Below are 26,127 nucleotides of genomic sequence, written 5' to 3'. Positions count from 1 at the left end.
TTCGGCAAGGGGGAATGGCTTCAAACTGACAGAGAGCAGGTTTAGATTAGATATTGGGAAGAAAGTTTTGACTGAGAGTGGTGAGGCACTTGGAACAGGTTGCCCAAGGAAGTCATTGATGTCCCATCTCTGTAAGTATTCAAGGCCAGGATGGGATTTTGAGCAACTTGGTCTAGTGGAAGGTATCTCTGCCCATGGCAGGGGGTTTAGAATGAGATGATCTTGAAGGTCCCTTCCAACCCAAACCGTTCTAGGATTCTATGAACATACTGTCTGTAACTGAAAGCAATGTCTTGTTTAGGTAATACTGTGAAGAGCAGGACTGAGTTATTTAGGTAAATTATTCTTCCTCTTCTGTTCTTGTTTAGGCTGCTGTATTGCTGAAGACCTTATCTAGTTCAGCCAATCTTCCAGACCATGTGCTCCGTGCTTTGAGACTAGGAGGACCTTAGTGTTCTGAAATGAAGATGGAGACAGTGGGAAAAGCAGAACTTGTTGATTCAGTTCCACCAAAGATTTCTGAAAAGCAAGAAACTGCTCCTGATGAACATGGACCTATAGAACTTGAGATACAAACTCAGAAAGACAACATGCGTGCTGCAGCAGACTCAGTGGTGCTTTCTTCAATGCCTTGCTTACTGATGGAACTGAGGCGAGACTCTTCAGAGTCTCAGGTGGCATTTACAGAGAGTGATAGGCCAATGGGTGGTCGAGTTTATGAGAGTGACTCTTCTAATCACTGCATGCTTTCCCCTTCCTCCAGCGGGCATTTGGCTGACTCAGACACGTTGTCTTCTGCAGAAGAGAATGAGCCCTGTCAAGCTGAAGGTACTGTAGAGGGAGACCTTTCTGCGGTGTCTGGGGCTGCAGTTGGGAGGAAATCCAGGAGATGCAGGTCTGAAAGTGAAACTTCAGCAATGGCTGCCAAGAAAAACCGACAGTCTAGTGATAAGCAGAATGGTCGAGCTACCAAGGTAAAAGGTCATAGAAGTCAAAAGCACAAAGAAAGAATCCGTCTCTTGAGACAGAAGCGGGAGGCAGCTGCTCGCAAGAAGTACAACCTGCTTCAGGACAGCAGTACCAGCGACAGTGACTTGACGTGTGACTCAAGCACAAGCTCATCAGATGATGATGAAGAGGTTTCAGGGACCAGCAAGACAATCACTGCAGAGATACCAGGTAGAGGATGTTTTTTAAACTGAACTGTAACACATCTGACATCATTTTTCAGTTGTCATGCTAAATTAGATGAGTCACACTTGAGAAAAAACAGGAGAACTGCAGCTCTGTGTAAATTTGAAGACTGCAGTGTATTAAGACATGGGCAAATGTCCTGAGGTTTCAGATCACTTTTGCACACCAACAAAGCATAGAAATGGTAAATTGGAGGAAGGACTATCTTTGAATTCTGGAATTTTTAGATATTTTCATTTATAAGCCTAGATAAGCTCTTGTTAGTGCTGTCAAATCCCATTAGATGGTGATAATCTAATAAATGCATTCTGAAGATAAATAGCCAGCTTTGCTTTAATATCTCAAGACCACAGATTGGCAGCTGTGTTAAAAATAATGCAGCATACCTCTTGCCTGTATTACAGTAAGGCCCTGTTCATTACTGCACTGTCCTTTCAGCTCTATGTTTCAGTGCATGACAAACATGCTTAGACTTATTGTAAGTTCTTGCAGATTGCAGCTGGTCACCTATTTTAGGATATAAATATGAATTTGTTTACTCAGGTGCCCAAGCTATATCCACACCTAAATTTTCAACATCTTAGACAAAGCTGTTACCATTTTACTATGTCCTAAGGATCTATAATTTCTGTATTTTTAATTTTCTGACACATCTGTGTTAAGATTATAGGCAGCAAATTATAGGGGCCTTCTCATCATTTTATTAGCAAAAGAAACATTAATTCTTCAAGTTTTTTGTCTGCTGAGTCTTTGTTATCAGCTCAAGTGCTGTGGCCAGGATTTTGTGTGAAAAACTATTTCAGCATATTATACCACAGAACCATCACCATACGGCAATCAAAAATAAAATTACATAAAAAGAAACTTTTTGGCTTGCCAATTTTTACTAGATTACATGCTTTTATGCCTCTTGTGTTAGAAGTTGGGTGTTGCGGCTTTTTTGGAGATAAATATCAGCTTGCATAGGGCAAGAAGATTTAAAGGAAAACTGCAATAATTAGTCTTGAGTTGCTGAACTAATGCTTGCTAGATGAATTAAAATATTTGCAGCAGATTTTGCAAATAACTGTTTTAACTGACTTGGTTATGGTGTATAATTCTGTCATCATGAGAACTGGGATTTTTCCCACATATTGCTAGGAAGCAGGTTGCAAAAAGTAAATGTTTATTATTAGAAAGTCTGTGAAAGGCATAGTCTATAATTATTGTGTAGTAAACTCTTAATAGAGATCTAAAAATATTTGCCAATTTAATAGTTACTCAGACTTCTAGCTTTTATAATTTTATGCCTTTCTCTTTGCTATATTTATACTTTGCTGGGCAATTAAAGCCTCATTTAAAGCCTGTTGAAGAAGACTACTTCATTGAGTTTTGGGACAGGTTTTTCCCCACCTCACAAACCCCACCAAACTTACACAATAAGTCCCCCAAGTTATATTCTTTTTTTTTAAATTCATTAAAGGATCTTGTGACCCAGGAAGGCACCACAGGGTATTTTCACATCTGCTTAGATTTCTGACTTCCATTGCAGAGACCTGAAACCACTCTAGTGTCACTAGGCTCTTCTGTATTTGAGTTCTTGGTCTTAACCATGAGATGTTTGCAGTGAAGAGTTCCCATTGCAGTACACAGAAAAACTTGATTATTTAATGATGATTATACTAAGGCCCAGTTTTGCCTGTGATGCAAGATATGAGAGCGCACAAACAATCCTGAGGAACAATGATGCTTATTCATGGCACATATCATTTGCTTTATGCTAAATTCCACTTATGACATTCAAATGTTCGAGCTGTCCTTTTGCTGCAATTAGGTGCAATATGTACCTGCCACATTGTGGTTTTCCTTTAAATAGAAATTACTTTGGTTTGTGGGAAATGTTTTCCAAGTACAAGTGAAAAACATTCTTTATAGACATAAGGACAAGGTTGGCCAAAAATGCATCCTATGCTACTTGTGGTTAATGAAATATTGTGGTCTTAACAGATGCAGTGGAGTTGTGAGTGTGAGTAGGACTTAGAGCTCTCCATTGCAGTGGTAGTTTCACATGCCATTTGCAATCCCTCTTATTGGAACTGGCAAAGTACTTAAATTCTTTTTCTTGACTACAAAGCTGCTTTAGTGCACTTGGTATTACACTGTGAATTGCTTAAAAATTTAGGGAATGAACACATAGAAATTATTATATCAAAAAACATTACTGGAAATTCAGTGCATGAGTGTCCTCTGCACGCAAGTTTAAAGAGGTTTAACTTGATGCTTGAATTTGAGTATCAGGACATAAGCATGAAAAACCTTTTGCAGTTACTTTTGAAAAAGTCTGTATGCATTGACGCAGAAGAGTCTTACAGGTAGTCTGTGTTCCCCTCAGTTTTAGTGTATTTGGACATTTCAGCTGTAGTGCTGGTTACTGTCTCAACATCGCTTATTATTTGGACTGATTTTCAACCACTCTGAAAAATAGCTTTGCCAACAGAGATGCTCTAAAATTTTTAGTGACAGTTAATATGGCCTTCATGTATGAAGGTTATGCATACTCTGGCTCTTAACCTTCTCTCAGTGTATGTATTGTAACAGCCAACAGTTTGCTTGTGTGTGGTCTGAAAATTGAAGTGCCACATTTGAGAATACAGTAGTCTTTCATGTTATGTAACTAAATTTTGTCCATTTAAATAGCATGGGTTTGGCTAAACTAGTAAGGTAAGGAAAATGTTTAGTGAATACATAATGCCATTAAGTTACAAACAGAGCAGTTATGCTGTAGAGAGTCAGTTCTCTCTGCTGAACTCAAATGTCCTGTGCATTAAAATACTGTCAGGCATGGTTTTCTTCTCAAGAAAGATTGAAGAGTAAAGAGTTGAGATCTTACTGGTGATACTTCAATACAAGTATTGTGAGGTCCATAGGACCTAAGCACAATATAAGTAAGTTATTTTATTCTGAATGCTTTCTGTGGTGTTAATTTACACCTGAAAATACAGGTTCAATCTAAACTTCAATGATGCTACTGAGAATCTTCTCACTGAACTGAGCATAGTCTCAGACTCGTTAATTCAAGGGAATGCCAGGATGTTTGAGTTACTGCAGACGAAGAGCAATTTCTTATCTTTTAATGACTGAGCCTCTCTGTTGGCATATAAGATTTTGCCATTCTTAAACGCTAGATAGCATTTATAGCCTAAGAGGATGATCTTTAAATCCTTGAATAGGTTCTGCTAGATCTGCTGCTGTTGAAAGTTTTTCCTTTAAACAATTTTGAATTTGACCATACAAATTAACTCTGAATGAAATTGGCATGAGAGCAAGTTGGGGAATCAATATTTATTTCTATGCAAACACTTTTTTTTGAAAGAACAAAAAGGTTTTTAAAAATTCAAGTATAATAGAAAGATATTGGCATTTCACCATTATTGTGCTTTTTACAGCTCAGAAAACTCTGAAGTGAAATAAGGGTGACTCACGTTTCAGGCTTTCAGAAGAATCTGTTGAAAAGTTTGAGTGTTGATGTTGAAAATGTGTTGCAGCTCACTTTGTTAAAAAAAAAAAGGGAAAAAAATTTTTTTTTTTAATATTAAGAAATCCAAAGGGGAGGGCACAGTGTGTATGTATGAGGGACTCTCAAGCAGGTTACTTCCTCTCAAGAACTGTACATAGACCTTGGAAAAAGCATCTTGCAAGGGATAAATTTGGTTCAAGCAACTCAGGATGACACTTATAAGAACAGGGAGGAAAAAAGAATCCATTAAGGAGGATTTGCTGTAAGATACTCATTTGCAAATGTCAGTAAGCATAACAACATGGAGGAATACACCATTGCTAGTTAGAATGAAGATGTAACATATCTCCTTAAATTGTTGTCTTGTCAGAATTCCTATATTAAATAACTGTAGATTTGGTTATTATTTAGATGATACTTAATAGATCACATAGTGTCGATGCATTTCATAAGTGCTGTTTTGCAGGAGGTAGTGTTTTGCGGAGATAAACAAAACTCCACAACTTTTGTGAAAGTTGTAAAGCCGGTATGTTTATTACAGCTCTGGATGCATGTGGGAATCGTTCCCCTAAAATGCAATGACATGCATACCTCTGGGAACTCTAGATCCCTTTTTATCCTTTGCTCAAATCCGGTTGCATGCAATTTCTCAATAAGTTCATACATATTCATTTTTACAAATTTCACGTGACATGTGCCCTTAGTTCTTCTTTATCAGAAAGAATTCCTAGGTCAGGTTGGCCTGCTCTCACAGCAGTTTCTCTGTCTCTCTCTGTCTCCCTCCCCTTATCTCTGTCCTTCACTGAAGCAGTTTCTCTGATCCTAGGCTTTTTACGAGAACAGGCAGTCAGACTAAATAGCTATGTTTTCAAACTACATACTTAACTCAAAGATGTACATTTCACCTAAATCAAAATGGATTTCTACTCTGGAGAATTTCTATTCTGTCTCAGTAGTTTTGAAAATAAGCTACGAATCTTGGCTTCTGACCCCTTTTGTAATTGCAAATTTCTCTGTGTTTTAACTTGGCATAATTAAAAAAAAAACTATAGAGTTGTAAGTTTACAGATAGCAAAGAGACCAGTTAGATAAATGCTAATATTTTTAATATAAAATGCATTTTTATTAGGCTTGATTTTTTTTTTTAATGCTGAAAGCCACAAATAAAGAAAAGATTGAATAAGGCTTGTTATAAGACCTGCAAGGGGAGCATTTGAAACACTGATTTGCTGCTACTGTATATTGTAGATGTACTATGAACGATGCCTTTTGAAAATAGTATTGTAGGGTACTATATATTTCAATACCTAGTTTCTTAAGTTTGCAAAACATTTTTATCAACTTTGACCATGATAGTTCATTCTTAACTTTAAAAACTTGGCTAGGTTGTCTCACATGCCATCATCAATAGTTTTTATTTAAATTGCAATTAAAACTTACTCAATGTTACTCAGAGGTGTCTGTTCATAAGCCTGTGGAAATCAGAAAGACTGTCATTTAGTTATTTGATTTTAGGATAAGATCCCTGACTAAAGATGATCAGTATCATATTGGATGTTCAATACTAGGAGTATATGAATGGAATGAATATTTTTTTTCAGGGAGGAAAAAGACATTGAATATATAAAAGGAACCACATTTTAGGAAAAAGGTACCATTTTATGTAATTATTTTAGTTAAAATGCAGTCAGAGGAATGTTAATTAGTTACTATAAAGTCTATATTTATTTTTTAGTAGAAGACATGAATGCTCAATTTCCAGTTTGTCTGATAGGTAAACAGATGAGGGTTTAATAGAATATTTTTAGCCTCTGATGGGTAGTGTTGCTGCTGCTCGGAAAAAAGATGATAATCCTGGGCTTTGTTTAGCTGTTACTGAAGGTCTTATATATACCTCATTTATATAGCTCCAAAAAAAGAATGTGTTGTTAAGCAATACTGTAATTTAATGTACACACTGAAATCCGAAAAAAAGATTCAGTGCCTTATATTTTTATTAGTAAATATTTGGTTAGGTTGTGCAATGATTTCTCTCATTCTTAGGATATTTTCTATTATTCTTAAGCTAGAGGATCCCACAAGTTTCATATTTACATATTAAATTGTCAGGTTCTGTAGCTGCTTTGTGTATTGTAATATGATGCTTGTCTTGTTTCAGAATTACCTTAGGTAATGTTTGTGTGTTTGGATGGCATGCACATATAGTTTATTATTCCTCAAAGAGGTACAAAGTCTCTGAGTTTTTTTGGTTTTATTGCTTCCTAGATGATTCCTCTAAACATAAAAATATAGATACTGCTGCCTTTTGTTATTGATATGTAGAGTAAGGTAATAAGGATGGCCTTTTCTTCTTGCTGCTAAAGTTCTTTCTTATAATCCCAAAGCCAGTCATTTTAACCATCATTTTGATGGATAGAAGAAAGGAGAACAATTTCCTTCAAACTATGCCCTGTTTTCTGCCTTGCCTAGGACTAATGCTAGGAATGCTGCACAGCTGGTGGCTCATGTGAGGAAACGCACATTTCTAGTTGTTGTGAGGTTGATCACTCCTACATGTCATGTGTATTAACCCTGTGATGGAGCTGCGTCCATCAGACCTAACAGAGATTGCTTTTACCTCATATATTAGCATAGCATTCACTTTTCATGCTTGTGTGTTTTTATTTTCTTCATTGGAGTTTGTGTTTTCCAAAATTAGACCAAGAGCTTTGGGCTTAGCTACTTTGGATGCTGCTGTCACTATATCAGCCTTTCTCTCATGTAGAATTTTGTCTGTGTTTAACAGTCTGTTATAAAAGGGTTCAAGTATGTAAGTACAATATGCATAATTATTCACATTTAAAGTTAATAGTATTTTGGATCACAGCTTAACAGAACTAAACATGTTATGATGTTTTTTTGCCACCTTCAGTTTAATTAAAAACAGAAATTGCAAGGGAATTGGACTAATTTAGTTTATTTTTAAAATAAAACCTTTGACAGAATTGTCTGAGAATTCTAGAATAAGAATAATTTTGAAGCCAAAATGTCTATTGTTATAATAGTGGGTGTAAATTTACACAGTGGGTGTAAATTGTTTTTTTTACAGTAATACTGTTGGCTGATATTTGCTAATTCCTCCCCAATTGTCATATCTAAGAGACAGCATTAGAAAAGTTGTTTTCTTGACTTATCATGCCTTAATAAGCAATAATATGTTCTTACTTAATGATATCTTATCAAATGGCCTCAATGTCTTTAAAGCTGGCTTCAGTCGTGCTGGGGGATCTGGAGAAACGACCAGGGAAATTCCAGGATTGCTTGACAGGGGCACCATGTGGGATAGGAACTGCATAGGCAATGTCCTGGAAGAGGCCATGAACTGCTTTGCCAAGATGCAGAGGCAGACGTGATGGTGTTCACAGGGGTTTTCAGATGAGGGAAGAGACGAGGATTTGATTCCATATTTCAGAAGGCTTGATATATTATTTTATGATATATATTACATTAAAACTATACTAAAAGAACAGAAGAAAAGGTTTCATCTCAGAAGGCTAGCTAAGCTAAGAATAGAAAAGAAAAGAAGAATGATAACAAAGGTTTGTGGCTCGGACACTGTGTCCAAGCCAGCTGGGCTGTGACTGGCCATTAATTCCAAACATTCACATGAGACCAATCTCAGACCTGCCTGTTGCATTCCTCAGCAGCAGATAACCATTGTTTACATTTTGTTCCTGAGGCCTCTCAGCTTCTCAGGAGGAAAAAACCCCAAGGAAGGATTTTCATAAACAGATGTCTGTGACAAGACAGAGGAGAAATTTCGCATGTGGATAGAAAAGCTTACTCATCTTGACATGGACAAAGAAAGCAAGCAACAACTGGAGCCCAGAGAACCTAAAATTCAACTAGTTGTCCAAAGAAGCCCCCCTACCACACAGTCAGGGGCTTTCATACAGATGCCTGATAGCCAAGTACTTTCACAGCAGTTGTTTAATTTTTACATGGGCTATCAAAATGTCAGTGCTACGTTAGAGTTTCCTGTGATTTTTAATAACAGTTTTTTACCTATCTTTTCAGAGAATGGGAATATTGCAGAGACTGATCTGAATGAATAATAAACTGAAAAAAACCCCTCATCTTTGCAATTTTGATGTTACTTTGGATTATGCTAAAAACAAGGTTTCCTTTTCTCTCCATATGTTTGTTTTGTTTTCTCTTTTGGGTTTTAATACCATGGTGGGTTTTTTTTTCGTTTTTCATTTTATAGCGAATATATATGTTGTTTATGCATGTGTCAGCACGCACATATAAACACCTTTAAAGATTCGTAGGGGAAACTACCCTAAGCTTTCATCACCAAACTTGAGAAAATATAACTTAAAATCCTTGTTTAGATAACCCAAAATCAGTAGAGCTATGTTTGCTACAGTAGGAGCATTCATCCAGATGCTCTTTTTGCATGTTAAAACATTTATATAAGTACCAGACTAGATACAAACTCATAGCATTTTCTTAACTATGTTTACTTCTGAGTTTTTCAGCTTGAACATGTCATACATTAGTGTTCTTTTTCATTTTAGGCAGAAATAATAAATAAGCTTACCTTTAAGATTTAGCTATACATAACAAATGTGCACAACTGATTTTTTTTGTCTCCCAATTAGTGGTTAATTTTCTGTCTAGAGTTTTTATTAATGTCTCTGCTGTGTTGCACATGGCATATTTATGGAAGTAGCTGTCTTATATTGTGTGCACAAATAGGCACATGTACAAATATATATATATGTTTGGTTTGGGTGGAAGTAATCTCTCATTTTAGGTGTTTAATTTGCTGCTCCCTGGATCTCCTGAATCAATGGGAAGAGAGAAGCACCTACAGAGGACACCTTCTGGCAGTCTTTCTCTTGTATTAGTTGTCTAAACCTTCCTTATCAACAGTTTAGAATAGATAACTTCTGGCTGCAATGAGGTGAGATAAATTACACCCAACTGCATGTGCATGCATGACCTGTGTCCACAAATGACTTCTGCTTTCTTTCTGTTTATGCAATCAAACTGCATTCTTCATGATGGAATAAAAATAGTCTTGTCAGTCCCTAAGATAAGCAGCTGTCAATGGATGGATTGAGCCTTAACACAGGATGTTAGAGGAAGGCCTGACAGTCAGGTAAATAAACTGCAGTGGTCTGGAGATTGCTGCTCTGGGTCAGACAGCAAGAGCTTCTTCTGAATCATGTTTGAATGCTACTGAAATAATTATTTGTTTGTGATGGGGAATGCCAGAACATTAGTTTCATTTAATGAATGCAAAAACTTGCTATTGTATGGATCTTTTTATACTAATAGTTATCCTAAATAGACAGGCTTGAAACTGTGATATTTAAAGTTGGATTAATTTAAACTATATATTAGAATTCTCTATTTAATTTTTACTATTATGACTATACACTGGAATTTTATTGGTTACCTTTCCATTGAGACCTATCTTCATGTCAAATAACTTCTCTGTAGCTGCCAAAAATGTATATTTTTCATCAGTTAAACTTGCTAAAAGTTTCTAATGCAAATTAAATCAGAATTTTAGTAATGGAAATTGAAAGTCTTCATAGAAATAGTTTAAATAAAGAGAATGCTATATGTCTCCATAAGCTCTGTTATTTTGCTTTTTGAAAGAGACTTTTTTTTCCTAATTATTTTAGTGTAATTCCTTTTCTTTCTATGGGAAATATCCACTGTATCTTCTGTAAGTCTGATTTTTAATTTTTTTAAATCTCCCTGAAGTCAGTGGGAGTTTTTTTATCAATTTTTATTGGGGTTTGGATCAAACATGTAACAGAAACTCAAGAAATTATTTTTTTAAATCAGTATAATAACACTGGTGGTTTTACATTATTCTTGGCCTAGACTTACTTTTATTTTAAGTATATGATGCCTTCATTAAAAAAAATTAGATTAGAGAGCTGTCTTATTTTCAGAGTAACTGTTTGAAAGACTCTGCAGGAGATCATTTTAAGTACTGGAATGATTTCTTGCCAGATTACCTTCATGTATAATTTTGATAAAGATTTTGATATGAGTTTCTATCTTGGTTTGAAAAGACAGGTGAGGCAGTAGCCTCCCCTGAAATGGAAAATGTAAAACCCCTCCCTCCAAATTGTTATAATTTTGAAATTAAGGGGCTCTCAGGCAAAGATATGGAAGTAGGAATAACAGTTCTTTATTAGGGAAGAAAATAAAAAAATAAAATAAACAATGCAGTAATACAGAACAACACTGATATAGTCAGAATACAACCTGACACCCTGTGGGTCAGGATGTTGGTAGCAGTCCAATTTAAATGGTGGCTGCAGTCCTCCTGGAGTGACAGATGTGGTTCTGTTGAAGCAGTGATCCTGTAGAAGGGTGTAGTCTTTCTCTGAAGAGCCAGTGGTGATGTAGATGGGCCTTGTCTTCCTCTGGGAATCCAGTGGAGAAGGCTGCCCTGGTGTCCCAAAATCTCAGATTATATCCAGTTAGGAATGCTTGGCTCCTTCCCCTGGGTGGAGCATCTCACAATGGGATGATGTAATTTTTATCAGTCATGCAGTGAGACTCAATGGCCCATTAACAGAAGATATTTCCCCGAGGGAGGATTGGTTTGTGGAAGAGATAATGAAAACTTCCCAATTAGCAGAAAATAACTGCACCACCTCTAACAGATGGCCAATAGAATACACACTTATCTTACAATCCAGGACAGCTTGTTAGAAAAATCCCTTATCTAAAATTGTGTGCATTTCAGGTAAAAGTTAAACAAGTTATTCTATGTTTGATTGTAATTTAATAAACATGTTCTCATCTCTTTAGCATTTAATATCCTTCAGGGTAGATTATTTGCTGATATATATGGAAAAAATAAATCAAATGCTTCTGGTGTTCAAAGACTAAATATATATATATATATATACCTTTATGATGATGATAAGAGCAGCATATTTTAAAGCATGACAACTTCACAAGTGTTCCCATGCATGTAGAACCACCTTTTTGCTGTGACTGCTTTCTTTCAATGTGTAAGAGTCCCTGTACTGGCTTAAGAATGGTATTCTCCAATTTAGTGTTCACACTGAAACCACTCCTAACTACTTGCCGCTTGCTCACAGAGAATTGGAGGCACAAAAGGTAAAGATCATGGGTTGAGATAAGAACAATTTCCTGGAAACAGCAATGAGATAAGAAAAGAAACAGTAACAGCTAGGATACTAATAACAAAAGTGTACAAGAGAGGCAAGTAATTCACTGTGCAAATGCTCACCACTGTACCACCAACAGAGCCTGACTACATGCAACTGCTGCCACATTACCTCAAATCAAAAGGGACCCCTTTCCCCATTCCCAAAAAAACTTGTGTGAAGGAGTATGGAATAACTTCCTGGTCCTAGCCATGACCCATCCTGGCTACTGTAAAAATTAACCCTGTCCTGGACAGAACCAGGACATTTTCCAGTACTTATTCTACACCATCTATGTTATGCCCAGATCCTACACCTTCCGACTATATACACATGCGCACATGTATATAGTCAATGGCTGTTCCCTCCAAGATGTTTGTTGAGTTTATTTAGTCCATGACTGTGGGTTCTATCCATCCTAGATGTCTTTGTGGGCAGAAGGGCTTGTGAGTTGTTAGCTGGTTACTCTATCATGAGCTCATGACTGGTGTATCTGGAGCAGTCCCTCCCCATTGTCCATGGTAGTAATGGCATACAGTGGCAGTGTCATTACTCAACTAATATTATACAGTTCAACATTGGTGACTGTTCTCACCCAAAAATCAAATCTCCTTAAGATATACATTGTGTTTCCCTGTCCCTCTGCATTACCCACCCAGGCCCTCGAGCAAAAACAATCCCACAGATGGGTTTGCCTTTGCTTGAGGCAGGACTAACCCAAACTGTCTTTCCTAACACATTCCTCATATATACCATGGGGACTTTATCCCCTCCTATGGCACGTGGTGGTTTTGATTGGGCAGGGCCAGCTCAATTGGCAACACCTCTAGTGTTAACTGACCAGGTGGCCTTTGCTATATGTAGATCCCAATGTTTGAAGGTTCCATCACCCATTGCTTTCAGTGTGGTTTTTAACAGTCCATTGTACTGTTCAGTTTTCCCAGAGGCTGGTGCATGATAGGGAATATGATACACCCACTCAATCCTGTGCTTTCTGGCCCAGGTGTTTATGAAGCTATTTTTGAAATGAGTCCCATCATGCAACTCAGTTATTTCTGGGGTGCTATGTCACTGCAGGACTTGCATTTCAAGGCCCAAGATGGTGTTTCGAGCAGTTGTGTGAGTCACAGGATGTGTGTCCAGCCATCCAGTGTTTGTTTCCAACAATGTAAGCACATAGTGCTTGCCTTGGCAGGTTTGTGGGAGTGTGATATAATGAATCTGACAGGCTTCCCCATATTTATATTTTAACTATTGTCCCCCCCCATACCACAGAGGCTATACCTGCTTGGCCTGCTTGATTGCAGTGCATGTTTTACAGTTATGGATAACCTGGGAGATAGTCTCCATGGTTAAGTCCACCCCTTGGTCACAAGCCCACCTGTATGTTACATCTCTTCCCTGATGACCTGAGGAGTCATGGGCCCACTGAGCCAGAAATAATTCAACCTTATGGTGCCAGTCCAGATCTACCTGAGACAGATTCTTGGCAGCTGGATCTACCCGTCTGTTGTTGGGATGCTCCTCATTAGCCCAACCCTTAGGTACGTGTGCATCCACATTATGGACTTTGACAGCCAACTTCTCTACCCAGGCAGTGATCTCTTGCCACAATTCAGCAGCCCAGATGGGTTTTCTTCTGCACTGACTATTGGTCTTTTTCCATCAGTCCACCCACCCCTACAGAGCATTTGATACCATCAACAAGTCAGTGCAGAGATGTAGTGTTGACCATTTCACTCATTCAGCTGGAGCCAGCTGGATATCTTTCAGCTCTACAACCTGACCTGATCTGGCTTTGGGACAGTTTGTGATGATCTCCAAGATCCCAAGGCAGTTAGGATTTCCTATCTGAGATTACTGTGTGATCAGTGATCCACTTAATTCACAAAGCACCAGTGGCATGATGTGTTGAAGGGGCTTCCCCTTTAAACACCCAGCCCAGCACTGCCAGTCAGGGTGCCAGGGGGAGCTGTACTTTGGTGTCAATCACTTCTGAAGCAGTGTGAACCCCTTCATAAACTGCCAGTATCTCTTTTTCAGCTGGGGTTTAACAGGCCTTGGATTCATTGTATCCCTGACTCCAGAATCTGAGGCCATGTTCAAGTCTTCCTGGGTACTTCTTTTCAGAGACTCCAGGAAGGACCATTCTTCCCAGCTGTGGAGTAAAGCATGTGCCTCACACCCTGTCCTGACTGGCCCAAGGGCTACTGCATGAACAATTTCCTGTTTAATTTGTCCAAAAGCTTGTTGCTGTTCAGGATCCCACTTGCAATCATTCTTTTTCTGGGTCACATGATAGACAGGTCTGTTCTTACTGAAGTTCCAGCATGTCCAGCACAGCGGCACTCAGTGATGGTGTGACTTTGATCAGGCCACGATAGTCCACTGTCAGCCTCCACTCTCCATTGTACTTATGTGCTGGCCATATAGAACTATTAAAGGGTGAATGAGTCTTGCTGACCAATCCCTGGCTCTCCAGTTCACAAATCATCTCATGGATGAGAGTCCAAGTTAGTGTGGTGTTGTCAACGGTGCAGTGTTGTGGAAGTGATTGGTACCTATTGTTCTTGGAGCCTCAGCAGTCCCACAGCAGAAGGGTCCTCTGAGAGACCAGGCAAGGTATTAAGCTCTCTAATTTCCACTGCCTCCACAGCAGCTATCCCAAAAGCCCCACAATACCCTTTTGCGTCTTTGAAATACACTCTCCTGAGGTAATCTATGCCAAGGATGCATGGAGCCTCTGTGCCAGTCACAGTGGGGTGGTTTTGCCATTCGTTCCCTGGTCAGGCTTACTTCAGTTCCAGTACAGTCAGCTGTTGGAATCCCCCTGTCACCCCAGAAACAGAAATAAATTCTGTCCCTACATATTTCAGTGGCTTAGGATACATTGTACACCAGTGTCGACTGAAGCCTTATACTCCTGTTGGTCTGACATGCCAGGCCATCAGATCCACACAGTCCAGTAGATCTGACTGTCCCTTTTGTCCACCTGGCCAGAGGCAGGGCCCCTCTTGTTCTGATCTGATATGTGGGGTCATGGTTGGAGACCCAACACAACACCAGTGGGTCATTAGCAAACAGACACGAGTTTAATATGGCTGCCCCTTTTATAGGGCTTTGGATTTCCCAGGTTTAGAATTGGATGAGACCTCTCTCTGCCCAGCAGTGTATCTGCATCTTAGCTAGAACAGGGTTGGCTGAAGCCTTTGCTTGGGTTTGAATCCAACCCATCCTGCCTTATCTGAGGACTTGTTTTCTTCTAGGTTGGTTGAGTTTAGGGGGCCGCTTCAGATCAGCTGCAATGTGACAACACTGGTCATAGTACTTGTTGCTCACTTCATGTAAATATGCATTGGAGGTCCCTTCAAGAGGATCTGAAAAAGCATCAGCCCTTTTTTCTGTCTGAGGACTTGCCCACTAGAAACTGGTGCAGCATTTATCTGTGAAGAATTTCCTGTGGTGGTTCTTCTTCCTCTCATTTCACATCTCCATGCTGCTAGGCCAGGGGCAGATTTCAATCCCACTTCCTCATGTCTTCTCCATGGTCACGTGTTGTCATTATATTGCAAAGGTTCCATATTGCTAGAATTTCACGTCTCCTTGATGTTTCTTGTAGGCAGCTCCTGTAAGCACTGACTCTTTCTTCTTCTTGCAGTAGCCAACTGACTCCAGTTCCCCTCAACCAAACCATCCACTCTTTTATAACACTCTTCTTATTGGCTACAGCTGTGGCCTGTTAAAATCAGGCCTGCTCCTAATCTTTAATAATTAACCCAGCTGCAACTCTTTAGGGGGTAAGATTACTTTCTATACTACCTTTGTTATATTCTATCCCCCTACAGTCATGCAGGTAAAACCACAGCTTACCTGGTGGTGTGTACCCTTTCTAGCAGGGGAGCGCTTGCCCCAGTAGCAGAGACTGGTCTGTTCTTGCAGGGCATGGGACATTTCCTTCCTAACTTGCTTGAGTCTTTCAAGTCTGTCTGCAGTCTTGGACAATTGTTACAGAGCTGAGGTGCAGGTGAGTAGGGAGGAAAAAAGATGAGATTGCTGGAGTCAAGTAGTCAACTAAAGCACCGATTGTTCTTCTTTCATTGACATCAATGCTAACAAGTTGGTGTACGATGATGATACACTGTACAAACTTCCATCACATGGACTGTGTACACTGGACCTCATCTGGATCTAGAGGGGACTGCTTGGTATTTGAATCCCTATAGATTACATCCAGCACAGCTAATTCTCTCAGATACTGGATACCTTGCTCCATGGCATTCCACCTGCTTGGGTGCACTACTGCATCATCCTTGAGAGAATACCTTTCCCTCACGCTTGACAGGTGTCGCTTTCAGAGGCTGAGAGTTCCTGTTCTTTTCCCAATCCCCTCATTAATTCCCATGGATGCCAGTTGCTTGGCTTTACTACCATCTAGTTTCATGTTATGAGCCATGATATCACAGCATGGGAGCAGCCAGGTCACCAGGGGCTCACCTGATTTGTGACTGAAATCTTTTTGCATGTCTTGCAGCTCACTCAGGGATAAGGATCGGACTATTATCTCTGACTCTGCATCTTCCTTCTGCTGCGAGGGCCCTACTTTCTTTTCATTCCCCACTAAGCAAACTGATTTGGTCTTGGATTTCTTCTGTATAGGGGTGACTGCTACTGGTACAAGTTGCTCCTCTGGTTCAGCTGCAGTTTGAGTTGCCACAGTGACTGTTGGTCTGCTTTTCTCCTCCTCCCTCTGAGGATTCAGTCTAGTATTGAGCCATGTCCAATAAATAGTAGCCAACTCCCAGCATGTTGCATAACTTTGCGCCTCTCTGGAATTTCCACATCATTTTCCTTTCACATATTTTTTCACTTTAGGAAGGTCCTGTAGTTCAGGGGTGAATTTCCAGACTATCAGAGAAGTCCTCCAAATACTGGCCCATTTCCTCCCACATTCCATACCACCTATGACTATCCACCTTCGAGGCAGATCTTTGAATGACCTCCCTAGAAATCTCTTTTGTGACTCTAAATGGGGTGTGGACCTCACTGAGGAGACCTGGCAGACTTAGCAACAATAACATGCTTTCCTTAGCATTCAAAGGAAATTCAAAATTCTCAGAACCTTTTCTACCAGGCCTGAAGGAGGAAAAGGGGGTGAAAGCCTGGGGAAAGTCATCCTGCCCTGTTCCCTCCACAGACTGGGTATGATTATTAGTGCAGTCCCAAAAGTAGTGCCTGAAGCAAGGGTAGGAGAGCAGCACTGAATACACATCCCAAATGACACTCATTGCCCTTGATGTTATCATGTCATAAGGTGATATCCCTCAGTACAGCAACAAAGAAATCCTGATCCCTTCTCCCTGCTCTGAAAAAGACCACTGTGATGGGCACATTGCATATACAAAGAATATATACAGGATTAGGTTCCACAATCACGTGAATGAACAGACCAAGCAACATTGTGACCAGTGGTTCATTGCCTCATACAACAGATGCTTAGATCAAATTTGTTTCCAACCTGAGGCAGATCTGTTGCTATCTCAACCCTTTGTGCCTCACATTGGGCACTAAATACGACTGTCATGGTTTAGGAATGATATTCTCCGATTTAGTGCTCCCACTTGCTCACTCCACCCTCCCTCTCTGCTGGTCTGGAGAAGAGAATTGGAGAAACAAAAGGTAAATATTACAGGTTGAAATAACAATTTCCTGGAAACAACATAAAGAACAGTAACAGCAACAATATTAATAACAAAAGTGTTCAAGAGAGGTGAGTGATTCACATGCAAATGCTCACCGATGTACCACCAACAGAGCCTGACAATACCAGACCTTTGTCTGGTCTGGGAAGGTCTCTTCCCTCCTTCCCAGAAAATGACCTTGAGGTGGTATAGAGTAACCTCCTGGTCCTAGCCATGCTGATCCTGGCTACTGCAAAAATTAACTCTGTCCTGGCTGGAACTAGGACAGCCACTTAACACAGTATGTGTAAAAAGCATGACTTTAACCTTTCTTATAAAATAGTATATATATATGGAGCAATTAGGTATTTGTAAACAAATTTTGTAAGGAGATAAGTTTAACTTATTTATCTCTCAGACTGAAACACCTTTATATACAGATCTCATAAATGGATAATAGCTTTGTTTGGAATGTAGCCAGTGAAATTTCTGCCAAGCTTAAATGTCTCAGTCAGGTAGTTAAAAATTAAAATTGCAATAATTCTGTGTATTAATAGATAAAATTTGGATTTGGTTAGTAAGAGTCAAAATTTAAAACCTTTTAATTTCATCAATTTCAGTTAATTGTTTATTTCAGTGCAAGCAACTTTGAATGTGAAAGAACAAGCAGAGGATGACAGCAGCTGAGCATAGATTTTAAAGTTGTGTTCTTTCCAGGATAAAATTATCCCAAGGTACCCAGAAGACTGAGGGAATAGTTAATATTAGATATAATTTAAACTTAATTTCCCCATAAAACCTATCTAGTGTTAAGAACACTTGTGCAAGATCAACGGTTGTAAATGGTAAATATTAATTTCTTTGGTCACTCTTTTCTCTTGCCTCAAAACTGGAGCCAGGTCTTCAGCTATCATAAACCAGCTCCTCTGAAACGAAAAGTGTTTGTTGATTTACACAGCTGAATAGCTGGTCCATGAGCTTGTTTTCCATGTGAAGCAGTATGTTTCTCTGCGAACTGAGAGGGGAACCCCGCCTTTCTGTTGTTTTTCTGGTGTAGTATAATCTACCTGATGAAGGATTTGGCAAGCTGTGGCATTAAACAGGAACATCTCTTTTCTTGCTTTGTATTGTGAATTTGAGAGATTCCGAGCCCTGAAGAAACCAACCTTCAGATACCAATAGTAGTGATGAGTCTGCATTTTTAATAAGTGTGCGACAGACTTTGGCATCTCTTTGAGAAAACAGATTGCCAATACATATTTGCAGATTATGTTTTTTTTTCTTCTGGGAATTCTTTTGCTATATTAAATGCAGCCATATGTTTGTCATGATTTCCATTATAAGGTCTTATTTTTAAAGGACTTTGACTATGAATTTTTGGGAAGTTAAACTTGCTTCAGCTGAAATTTTCATATAAATTTTAACCTCATCCATTCTGTATTTCATGAAATCAGTCTGACTTATTTTAAGATTATCAGAAGGAAACTCCTACTTTCCAACTCAGTTACATTTTGAATGTATGTTTATGCTCACATCTCAAGAAATTACTTGAAAACTACCAAATGTAACAAGTAGAGGAGAAATCAGTAGTTTTTCACAGATGTGGAGAATCACAGATGATAAGGTTTCTCTAATTTCCCTAGGTTTTATACTTCATAATGGAGTAAAGAAACATTCCATTTTCTTTAAAGAATTTTACTTATGGTTTCAAAGATTAAATACATTGACTCAGATTAACTGGTGTAAACTGGTGTAATTCTGGTGTATACTCCTAGAGGTCAGAGAATCATAGAATAGCTTGGGTTGGAAGGGACCTTAAAGACCATCCATTTCCAACCCCCCTGCCATGGACAGGGATACTTTCCACTAGACCAGGTGGCTCCAAGCCCCATCCAACCTGGTCTTGAATACTTCCTGGGATGAGGATTCACAACTTCTCTGAGCAATCTGTTCCTATATTGTAATTTTGAATATTGAATTACATGTTTTCTAATGTGGCAGCCGTTTCAGCATAGGAGTAATGGTATCACTGTGGAGTTAGGATTTAGCAGCAGGTGAAACACAGCTTCCTTTGCAAAAGAAAAAAGTTTATATAAAGGCTTCCTTTAAATGTCTCTAAATGTCAAACTGACAGCTCAGTAAATGTAAATTTAAAGGATTTTCTCCTAGAATTTGACTATTTTTTGGAATCCTTGAAAGTCCAGGGGCTTTAATGTGCAGTGGTTTTACAGACTTGGCTGCATGTTCTTTCCCAGGCATTTGTGCTGCTTCCCTCCCTCAAGTGGGGTTTGGCAAGCAAGGTCTTTAGGAAGTTCTACCCTTCACACTTTTAAAAAATCTGAATATCTGAGATTTTGCTTAAAACATCTGAATTCTCCGGTTTTATTTAGAAAAAACATTGAAGTAAAGGCAGTGAAACTTTTTTCCGTTTTTCCATTGCAAAACTTAACTGAGCAAGGAAAAAAAGAAGTCTTCAACCTTTCATATATACTAGACTTCAGTATAATTTTTAACAGTATTTTGATAAAATAATTCAGGCAGAAATATACATCTCTATTTTTTTAGTTCACAGTGTCTTTTGGTGTTTTTGCAGAATAGTTAGGTTATTTTATCTGAGCTGCCAGAGTTAAGACTGGATGACCAATTTTAACTTCAGTGAAACAGGATTATATTTGGTAGCTATTTTACAAATTGAAATATGTTTACTTTCACTGATTTCTCTTGTTAATATATTTTGCCTCTTCCTGTATCCGCATACTGTAAATCTCTTTTTTCTTAAAGTAATATTTTGAGTGTGTTAAGAAATTAAATTCTAGCCCTATTGATATTAGTAGAAGTTTGCTATTGGTTTTAATGGGGCTAGCATTTAATCTCATTAGAAATAAAATTATTCTGTAGTTTTTGGTCAGATCCTTCAGATGAATTTCAGAGGAGTCTTTGCCTGATGAGGGTGTATGAATCAGACCAGTTGAGTAGATATTTCTGAAATAATTAGAGTCTGCACTGTGACCACTGCAGTTACATTTGGAAGCAGTAGAACAAATGCACTTTGTAATTTGTACTGTAAAAGCTAAAATATTTGGGCTGATTGATAGAAATAGTACCTTGAAAACATGAAGCTAGAAACCAGTCTTTCTCACACATTTTGTTACTTTCATAGTGTTAGATCATCAAAATGAAGGCATGTGAAAAATAGGCTTATTAAGTTAGAAGGAAGTTCAAGCACTCTGTTAAATCTCACCAACTGATGGGAGCAATGGATTAGTCTGGAACATCAAAAGCTTTGCATCAAGGCTGTATCAGTCCTTCCTTGGGAAAATGCAGTTTGTACTTGCAAAAATGTGATGTTTTCTGGAGGGGTATGTAGGGGGTGTGTGTTTGCTGCCTTTTCCTAATGTAAGTGGTATTTACACCCGGAATTTTCTTTTTAACTGTCATGGCTATGTAAGAGTGTAGGTTGTGATGGTTTCCAAAAGCCTCCTGATAGACTTTTGCAAGTAAAACTGGGGAAGAGATCTGTCTAATATATCTGTTTCCATAATTAATGAATCAGTAGATGGCATCAGGGTAAATAAATCCTGTAATGAGAAATAGAGGCCACTTCCCAATAATTTCAATGCACAGCCATATTCCATGTGCCTTTGCTTAGCACACAATGAAAAAGACTTTATTATATCTTTATATATAATTTGATTAAACAAATCCAAGATATTTTCCATCTAGTCATCAAAAAGCCTGAAAAAATTAATTTTGATCAGCAAGACTTGAATTTTTTGAGATCTCTTTTGATGTGATATATTAAAAATGATCCAGTCTGAGAACAGATACTCATTTGATAATGTTGTTTTGATTTTATTATTTTATTATGGTTAAAAAAACAAACACAAACCCTTTGCTTTGTGAAATTAAGGAAAAGGGGAGGAAAGTGGGTTCACCAATAAAGTTCACTTTATGATTTTGGAAGGAATGCTGTTACACTATTTTTTAATGCATTTACAGTGTATTCTTTGCCTAACTCTGTAAATTTTGAAATGTAAATACTGTAACCTCAAATAAATAAATAAATAATCATCATAATGAAGTGTTTCATGTTGCTAAACAACATTAAAAAAAGCACAGATCCTGCCCCCCATCCCCTCATTGGAATTGTTTTAGTGTCTAGCTATATTATGCCATTTGAACTGTGCATACTTTATGAAACAGTAGCTCTGGGTCACATTTGAAATAATAACAGGGTTGTATTGCTTATCTAAACAAAAAGGCTGTTAGCCTGTAGTCTTTTATATGAAGCCTTTCTGTTTGGATCAAAGTTACTGATGTGTCTACTGTAAAATATTTTAACAAATTTAAGATGAATCCTCTAGGTTTTGACACACAAAATATTTCAATTACTGTAATGATCATCTGATCTTAAAATTTATATAGGTCTTAGACTCCAATACATGTTTTGTGTAATCTTGAAGTAAATGGCATTATTGCTTAAATTTAAATGTCAAGTGTAATTGAGGGCATTCTTAACTCCTATTATTTTAAAATGTTTCAGTATTTCCTTTTGTTATATAAAAATACATCCAATTGAGTTTGAGAGATTGAGACAATGCAGTACCTATATTCACAGTAAAGATGTAGAGGTGAGGCTGGAAGAAGCTGTGTCTCTTTTGGCTTTCAATTACTTAGGTGCCTCTGTGTGTCACCATTTTAGCTTTTGCACATTTCATGAAAGCATTCCTAGACACTATTTTTAAGCTCCTCAGTAATTTGAGGGGAGTATTGCTTTCACCAGAGCTGAGCTCTTTTCCTTGTTAGCCTTGAGCAAGCTGCGAATCTCTGCTTGCCTCAATTTCCCCCATAGGCCAAAGGAGGTTAATAAGCACCTCAGAGTTCTTCGAGATCCTCTAGTGGAAAGCTTTCTGTGAGAGTTAAGTGCTGTAATTATTATTGCTAATATTATTGTACCTGTTATGTGTGTTTTAAAGCTTAGTGTGATATTTACACCTAAATAAGGCTCCACGTCTCCTTCACTGTAAATACACTGATGACTCCAGAGTGCAATTCAGACCACCAAAATTAGACTTTTAATTCTGAAATTATTTTAATCGGAATAGCCTTCTGGAGATATCAGTCTTTTTCCTCTACTTGTAGAGAAAACAGCAAAGTTTAAATCCCATTCCTAAAGCTGGAATTAATCTTGCTGAACTTCAGATATGTAAAAGTTAGGTGCCTTGGCTAAGGTGGCTGCCTAAGGTCTTTGTGTTTACTAGGGAAGGAGGGGAGATGGTGATGCTCCAGGCTGCAATTTCCAGACTGGGATTACCTTACTCTGAACAATTTGTCTCTGGCTACAGTGGTAGGGAGTTTAGGTGATGATGAGCTTGGAAGAACTTGCCTAAATTTAGGAAACCTAAAGTAATGATTTAGAGTCAGTCTCATGGAATGGTTTGGGTTGGAAGGGACCTTAAAGACTCCCTAGTTCCAACCTCTCTGCCATGGGCAGGGACACCTTCCACTAGACCAGGTTGTTCAAAGCCCCATCCAACCTGGCCTTGAACACTGCCAGGGATGGGGAATTCACAGCTTCCCTGAGCAACCTGCTCCACTGCCTCACCACTCTCAAAGTCAGTTCCTGTCCAATATCTAATCTAACCCTGCCCTCTGTCATTTTTAATCCATTCCCCCTTTTCTTATCCCTCCATGCCCTTGTCCAAAGTCCCTCTCCAGCTCTCTTGTAGCCCCTTTAGGTACTGGAAGGTGCTCCAAGGTCTCCCCGGAGCCTTTTCTAGGCTGAACAACCCCAACTCTCTCAGCCTGTCTACATAGATTTAAAGGTCTAAATTCCCCATTCAGGTTCTGCTAGCTAATATATTTTTGTTTCCTGTGCATTGATACACAGTGGTTGCAGTGCAAAAGTATGGTGCTTCTTATAGAATCACTGCTTTTAACCTATAGCTGAGATTTTACTGTTGATTCTCCCATTTTACTTGTGCTGCCATTATAATGAAATAAGGGATAATAGGAGCATGGATCTTACAACACAGTTTAGACCACTGAATGTTGAAATGTGGCTCTATGAAAAACATGGGAGCAGATAGCAAATAAGAAATTAATGACTTTTCTATGTTGCAAGCTTAAAATGAAGGTTGATATGTGTAGACATGGATTTCTGTGCATGTGACTTCTGATTTAGTTGTCCTGTGGAGTTAGATTTAATGTGTAAAATAAGGGAGAATTGGACACTTGGGAACATTGACCCCAAGCTGACCTCTGCCTCTGAATTCTTTAAAAATAAAAAATGCAGTCTTTCCCTCCCCCTATTAATATTAAATGTAAACAGCTGGATTTTTCTGCTGGTATTTACTAACTTTCATCTTTGCCTTTTTCAAGCATTTATTGCTTTAGAAGTGAATTATAGCTTATCACCAGGGGATATGTACATCTTCCAGCTACCTTTGTTGCCTTTTTCCCAACCTGGAAATTAAACTCGAGATAATTTTAGTAAGGAGGTAATATAAGAGCGGATCTTTATTTGAAGGCCTTCAGTGGCACTTATGGAAAGATGTCTACAAAAGCCCACCCCCTCCAGGGATGAGTACATATTTATAGGCTTTAGGAAATTAGCGTAATTGATAAAAGGCACCAATTAGGAGGACAAGTGGTGATGCAATTTCCCCCCAGGTCAGGCCCCTTCTCTGGAGTCTCCTCTTTGGCAGTAGCTGTACTTTGTCCATGAAAATGTATCTTGAAGACTTGTTTTGAACCTTGGTTCTCAGGAAGAACCAAGAGAGCATTGGGGCCTTGTACCCCCTGGGGCTTGGAACTCCGGAATTTATTTTGTATTTCTGCTTAAGGAAAGGTCATGGAAAAGTACTGGGAAAACTAGTCACTAATACAATAGACTAAAGAGCTACAAATATATGTGCAAAGAATATAGAAAACATAGGAAAAAAATGCAAAACCCAAGCCAGCATCACCTTGGCTTCTCAAAAGACATGATTTTTCTTAAACAGATTGCTTAAATTGCTGATAAGGGAACCTCCTAATTGTGTTACATTGTTTTGATTCTGGCATGGTTTGTTTTGGTCTGTTTTTCTATCTGTTGAAATCCCATTACAGTAAGTAATTGCAAGGAGTGGCTCTATTGCAAAGAAAAGATTATAAAGTTCTATTTTGCTTGTAGTTAATCCTTTTACCTTTTCAACCTGAAAGCATTTTTTCACTTTATTTCCTAGCTGAAGCCAATCTTCTTTATTACTTGGTACTACACATAAACTTTGCATCATGTCACCAGGTGATCACATAATTGGCTAGGGAAGTATTATTTATTTCCAAATTTAACTGCTCCTGTCCCATCCTTATAGCACTGAAAAGGAAACAGGCTTTTGGGAACAGAGGATTTTTTTTATATGCCTTTTCTGCAACTTTTATCTAGTTGTAGTTCTCTGCAACTTATTGTTTGGACATTTTTAAACACACATAGGCACTTATTGCTTATTTCTTCTTTTATACATGCTGAGAATCCAGGAACTTGCAGCATCGTGGCTATTGTCTTTGTTGGTCGTTTCCTTGTGATAGATATGGTTAAAACTGGTGTTGGGCCCTTATGTTTTCAAATCTGATTCTGAAAAACAAGGTTGAGGAAAAAAATAGATCTCTGGTGTGATTGCTTTGTAAATAAGCAGCTTGTTTTTTTCCAGATTGGTAAATTGGTGGCTCTTACACTGACAGATGTAATGACAGTATTTAAATTATATTGAAAGTATTTTTGTCTGTTTGATGTATACTAAATTGAAGTGGAGTTATACGGTGTTCTGTTTGGAAGTGTGGAAGATACAAGAGTGGAGCTACAGATAACAAGTTTATGCTTGTATTTCCTACTGATGAAGACTTTCACACAAGTTATTTCTATGGGTAGGTGATGAGAATATCACTCTGCATGTATATATATTTATAATACATTTTTGCATGATTATACATGTAGGAGTGGTACAATTTTGACTTGAGACTATTGGTGCCTTTTTTCCCAATGCAATTTTATTTATGTAGGCATGTCTATCTAAAAATCAAATTTCACTTCTGCTTTTGGAGATCTGAATAAGAAGTGAGAGAAACAAAGACCTGAAGGAACAGTACGTAGCTCCTGAAATTTTAGATAACCTATTGAAAAAATGGGCAAATAGTCAATATTGTACTTGGCCCTCGTATCTTCTCCACTCGACTGTTTATTTTTATAGCTCATGTTATATATGTTTACACTGAACTCTAATGATAATACTGAAAGACAACATGCCTCTCTATGATTCAGTCCAGTTGTAGCTTATGCATGTAATTTAATCATCGGCTGTCACAAATAATTAACTGAACATCAGCCAGCTTAATTTTGAACTTGGTCTTCCATTATTTTGTAAGCCTTTTAAAAAGACAGATTGCCTTTCAGTTAATTATCATGACTTATTTTCCAGTCATAATCATCAGTTTTTTATGTTGCAAACAGTTTGACCTTTAATACATTGTCATTTAACTGCCCATTTATTTTTGTGAGGTCTGTTTTAAGTTTCTAATATAACATCATTTT

At 38.2% G+C, this 26,127-nt stretch overlaps 1 protein-coding gene across 2 annotated transcripts in view; it reads left to right on the top strand.

The window, feature by feature from the left end:
* Nucleotides 1-374: 374 nt before the first annotated feature.
* The window catches only part of LOC134431462 (protein ARK2N-like), a 66,328-nt gene continuing 40,575 nt past the window's right edge, over nt 375-26,127 (top strand). The window contains exon 1 of one of the 2 annotated variants that reach the window (XM_063179475.1): nt 375-1,179. In XM_063179475.1, the coding sequence (XP_063035545.1) occupies nt 462-1,179 (718 nt within the window). In that variant the 5' untranslated portion in view covers nt 375-461. The remainder of the gene's footprint in view (nt 1,180-26,127) is intronic. The other variant, XM_063179474.1, reaches the window with a different exon arrangement.

The sequence above is a fragment of the Melospiza melodia genome, chromosome W (assembly GCF_035770615.1).
Source record: "Melospiza melodia melodia isolate bMelMel2 chromosome W, bMelMel2.pri, whole genome shotgun sequence".
NCBI classification, from domain to species: domain Eukaryota; kingdom Metazoa; phylum Chordata; class Aves; order Passeriformes; family Passerellidae; genus Melospiza; species Melospiza melodia.
This window is presented reverse-complemented; position numbering and strand designations above follow the sequence as displayed.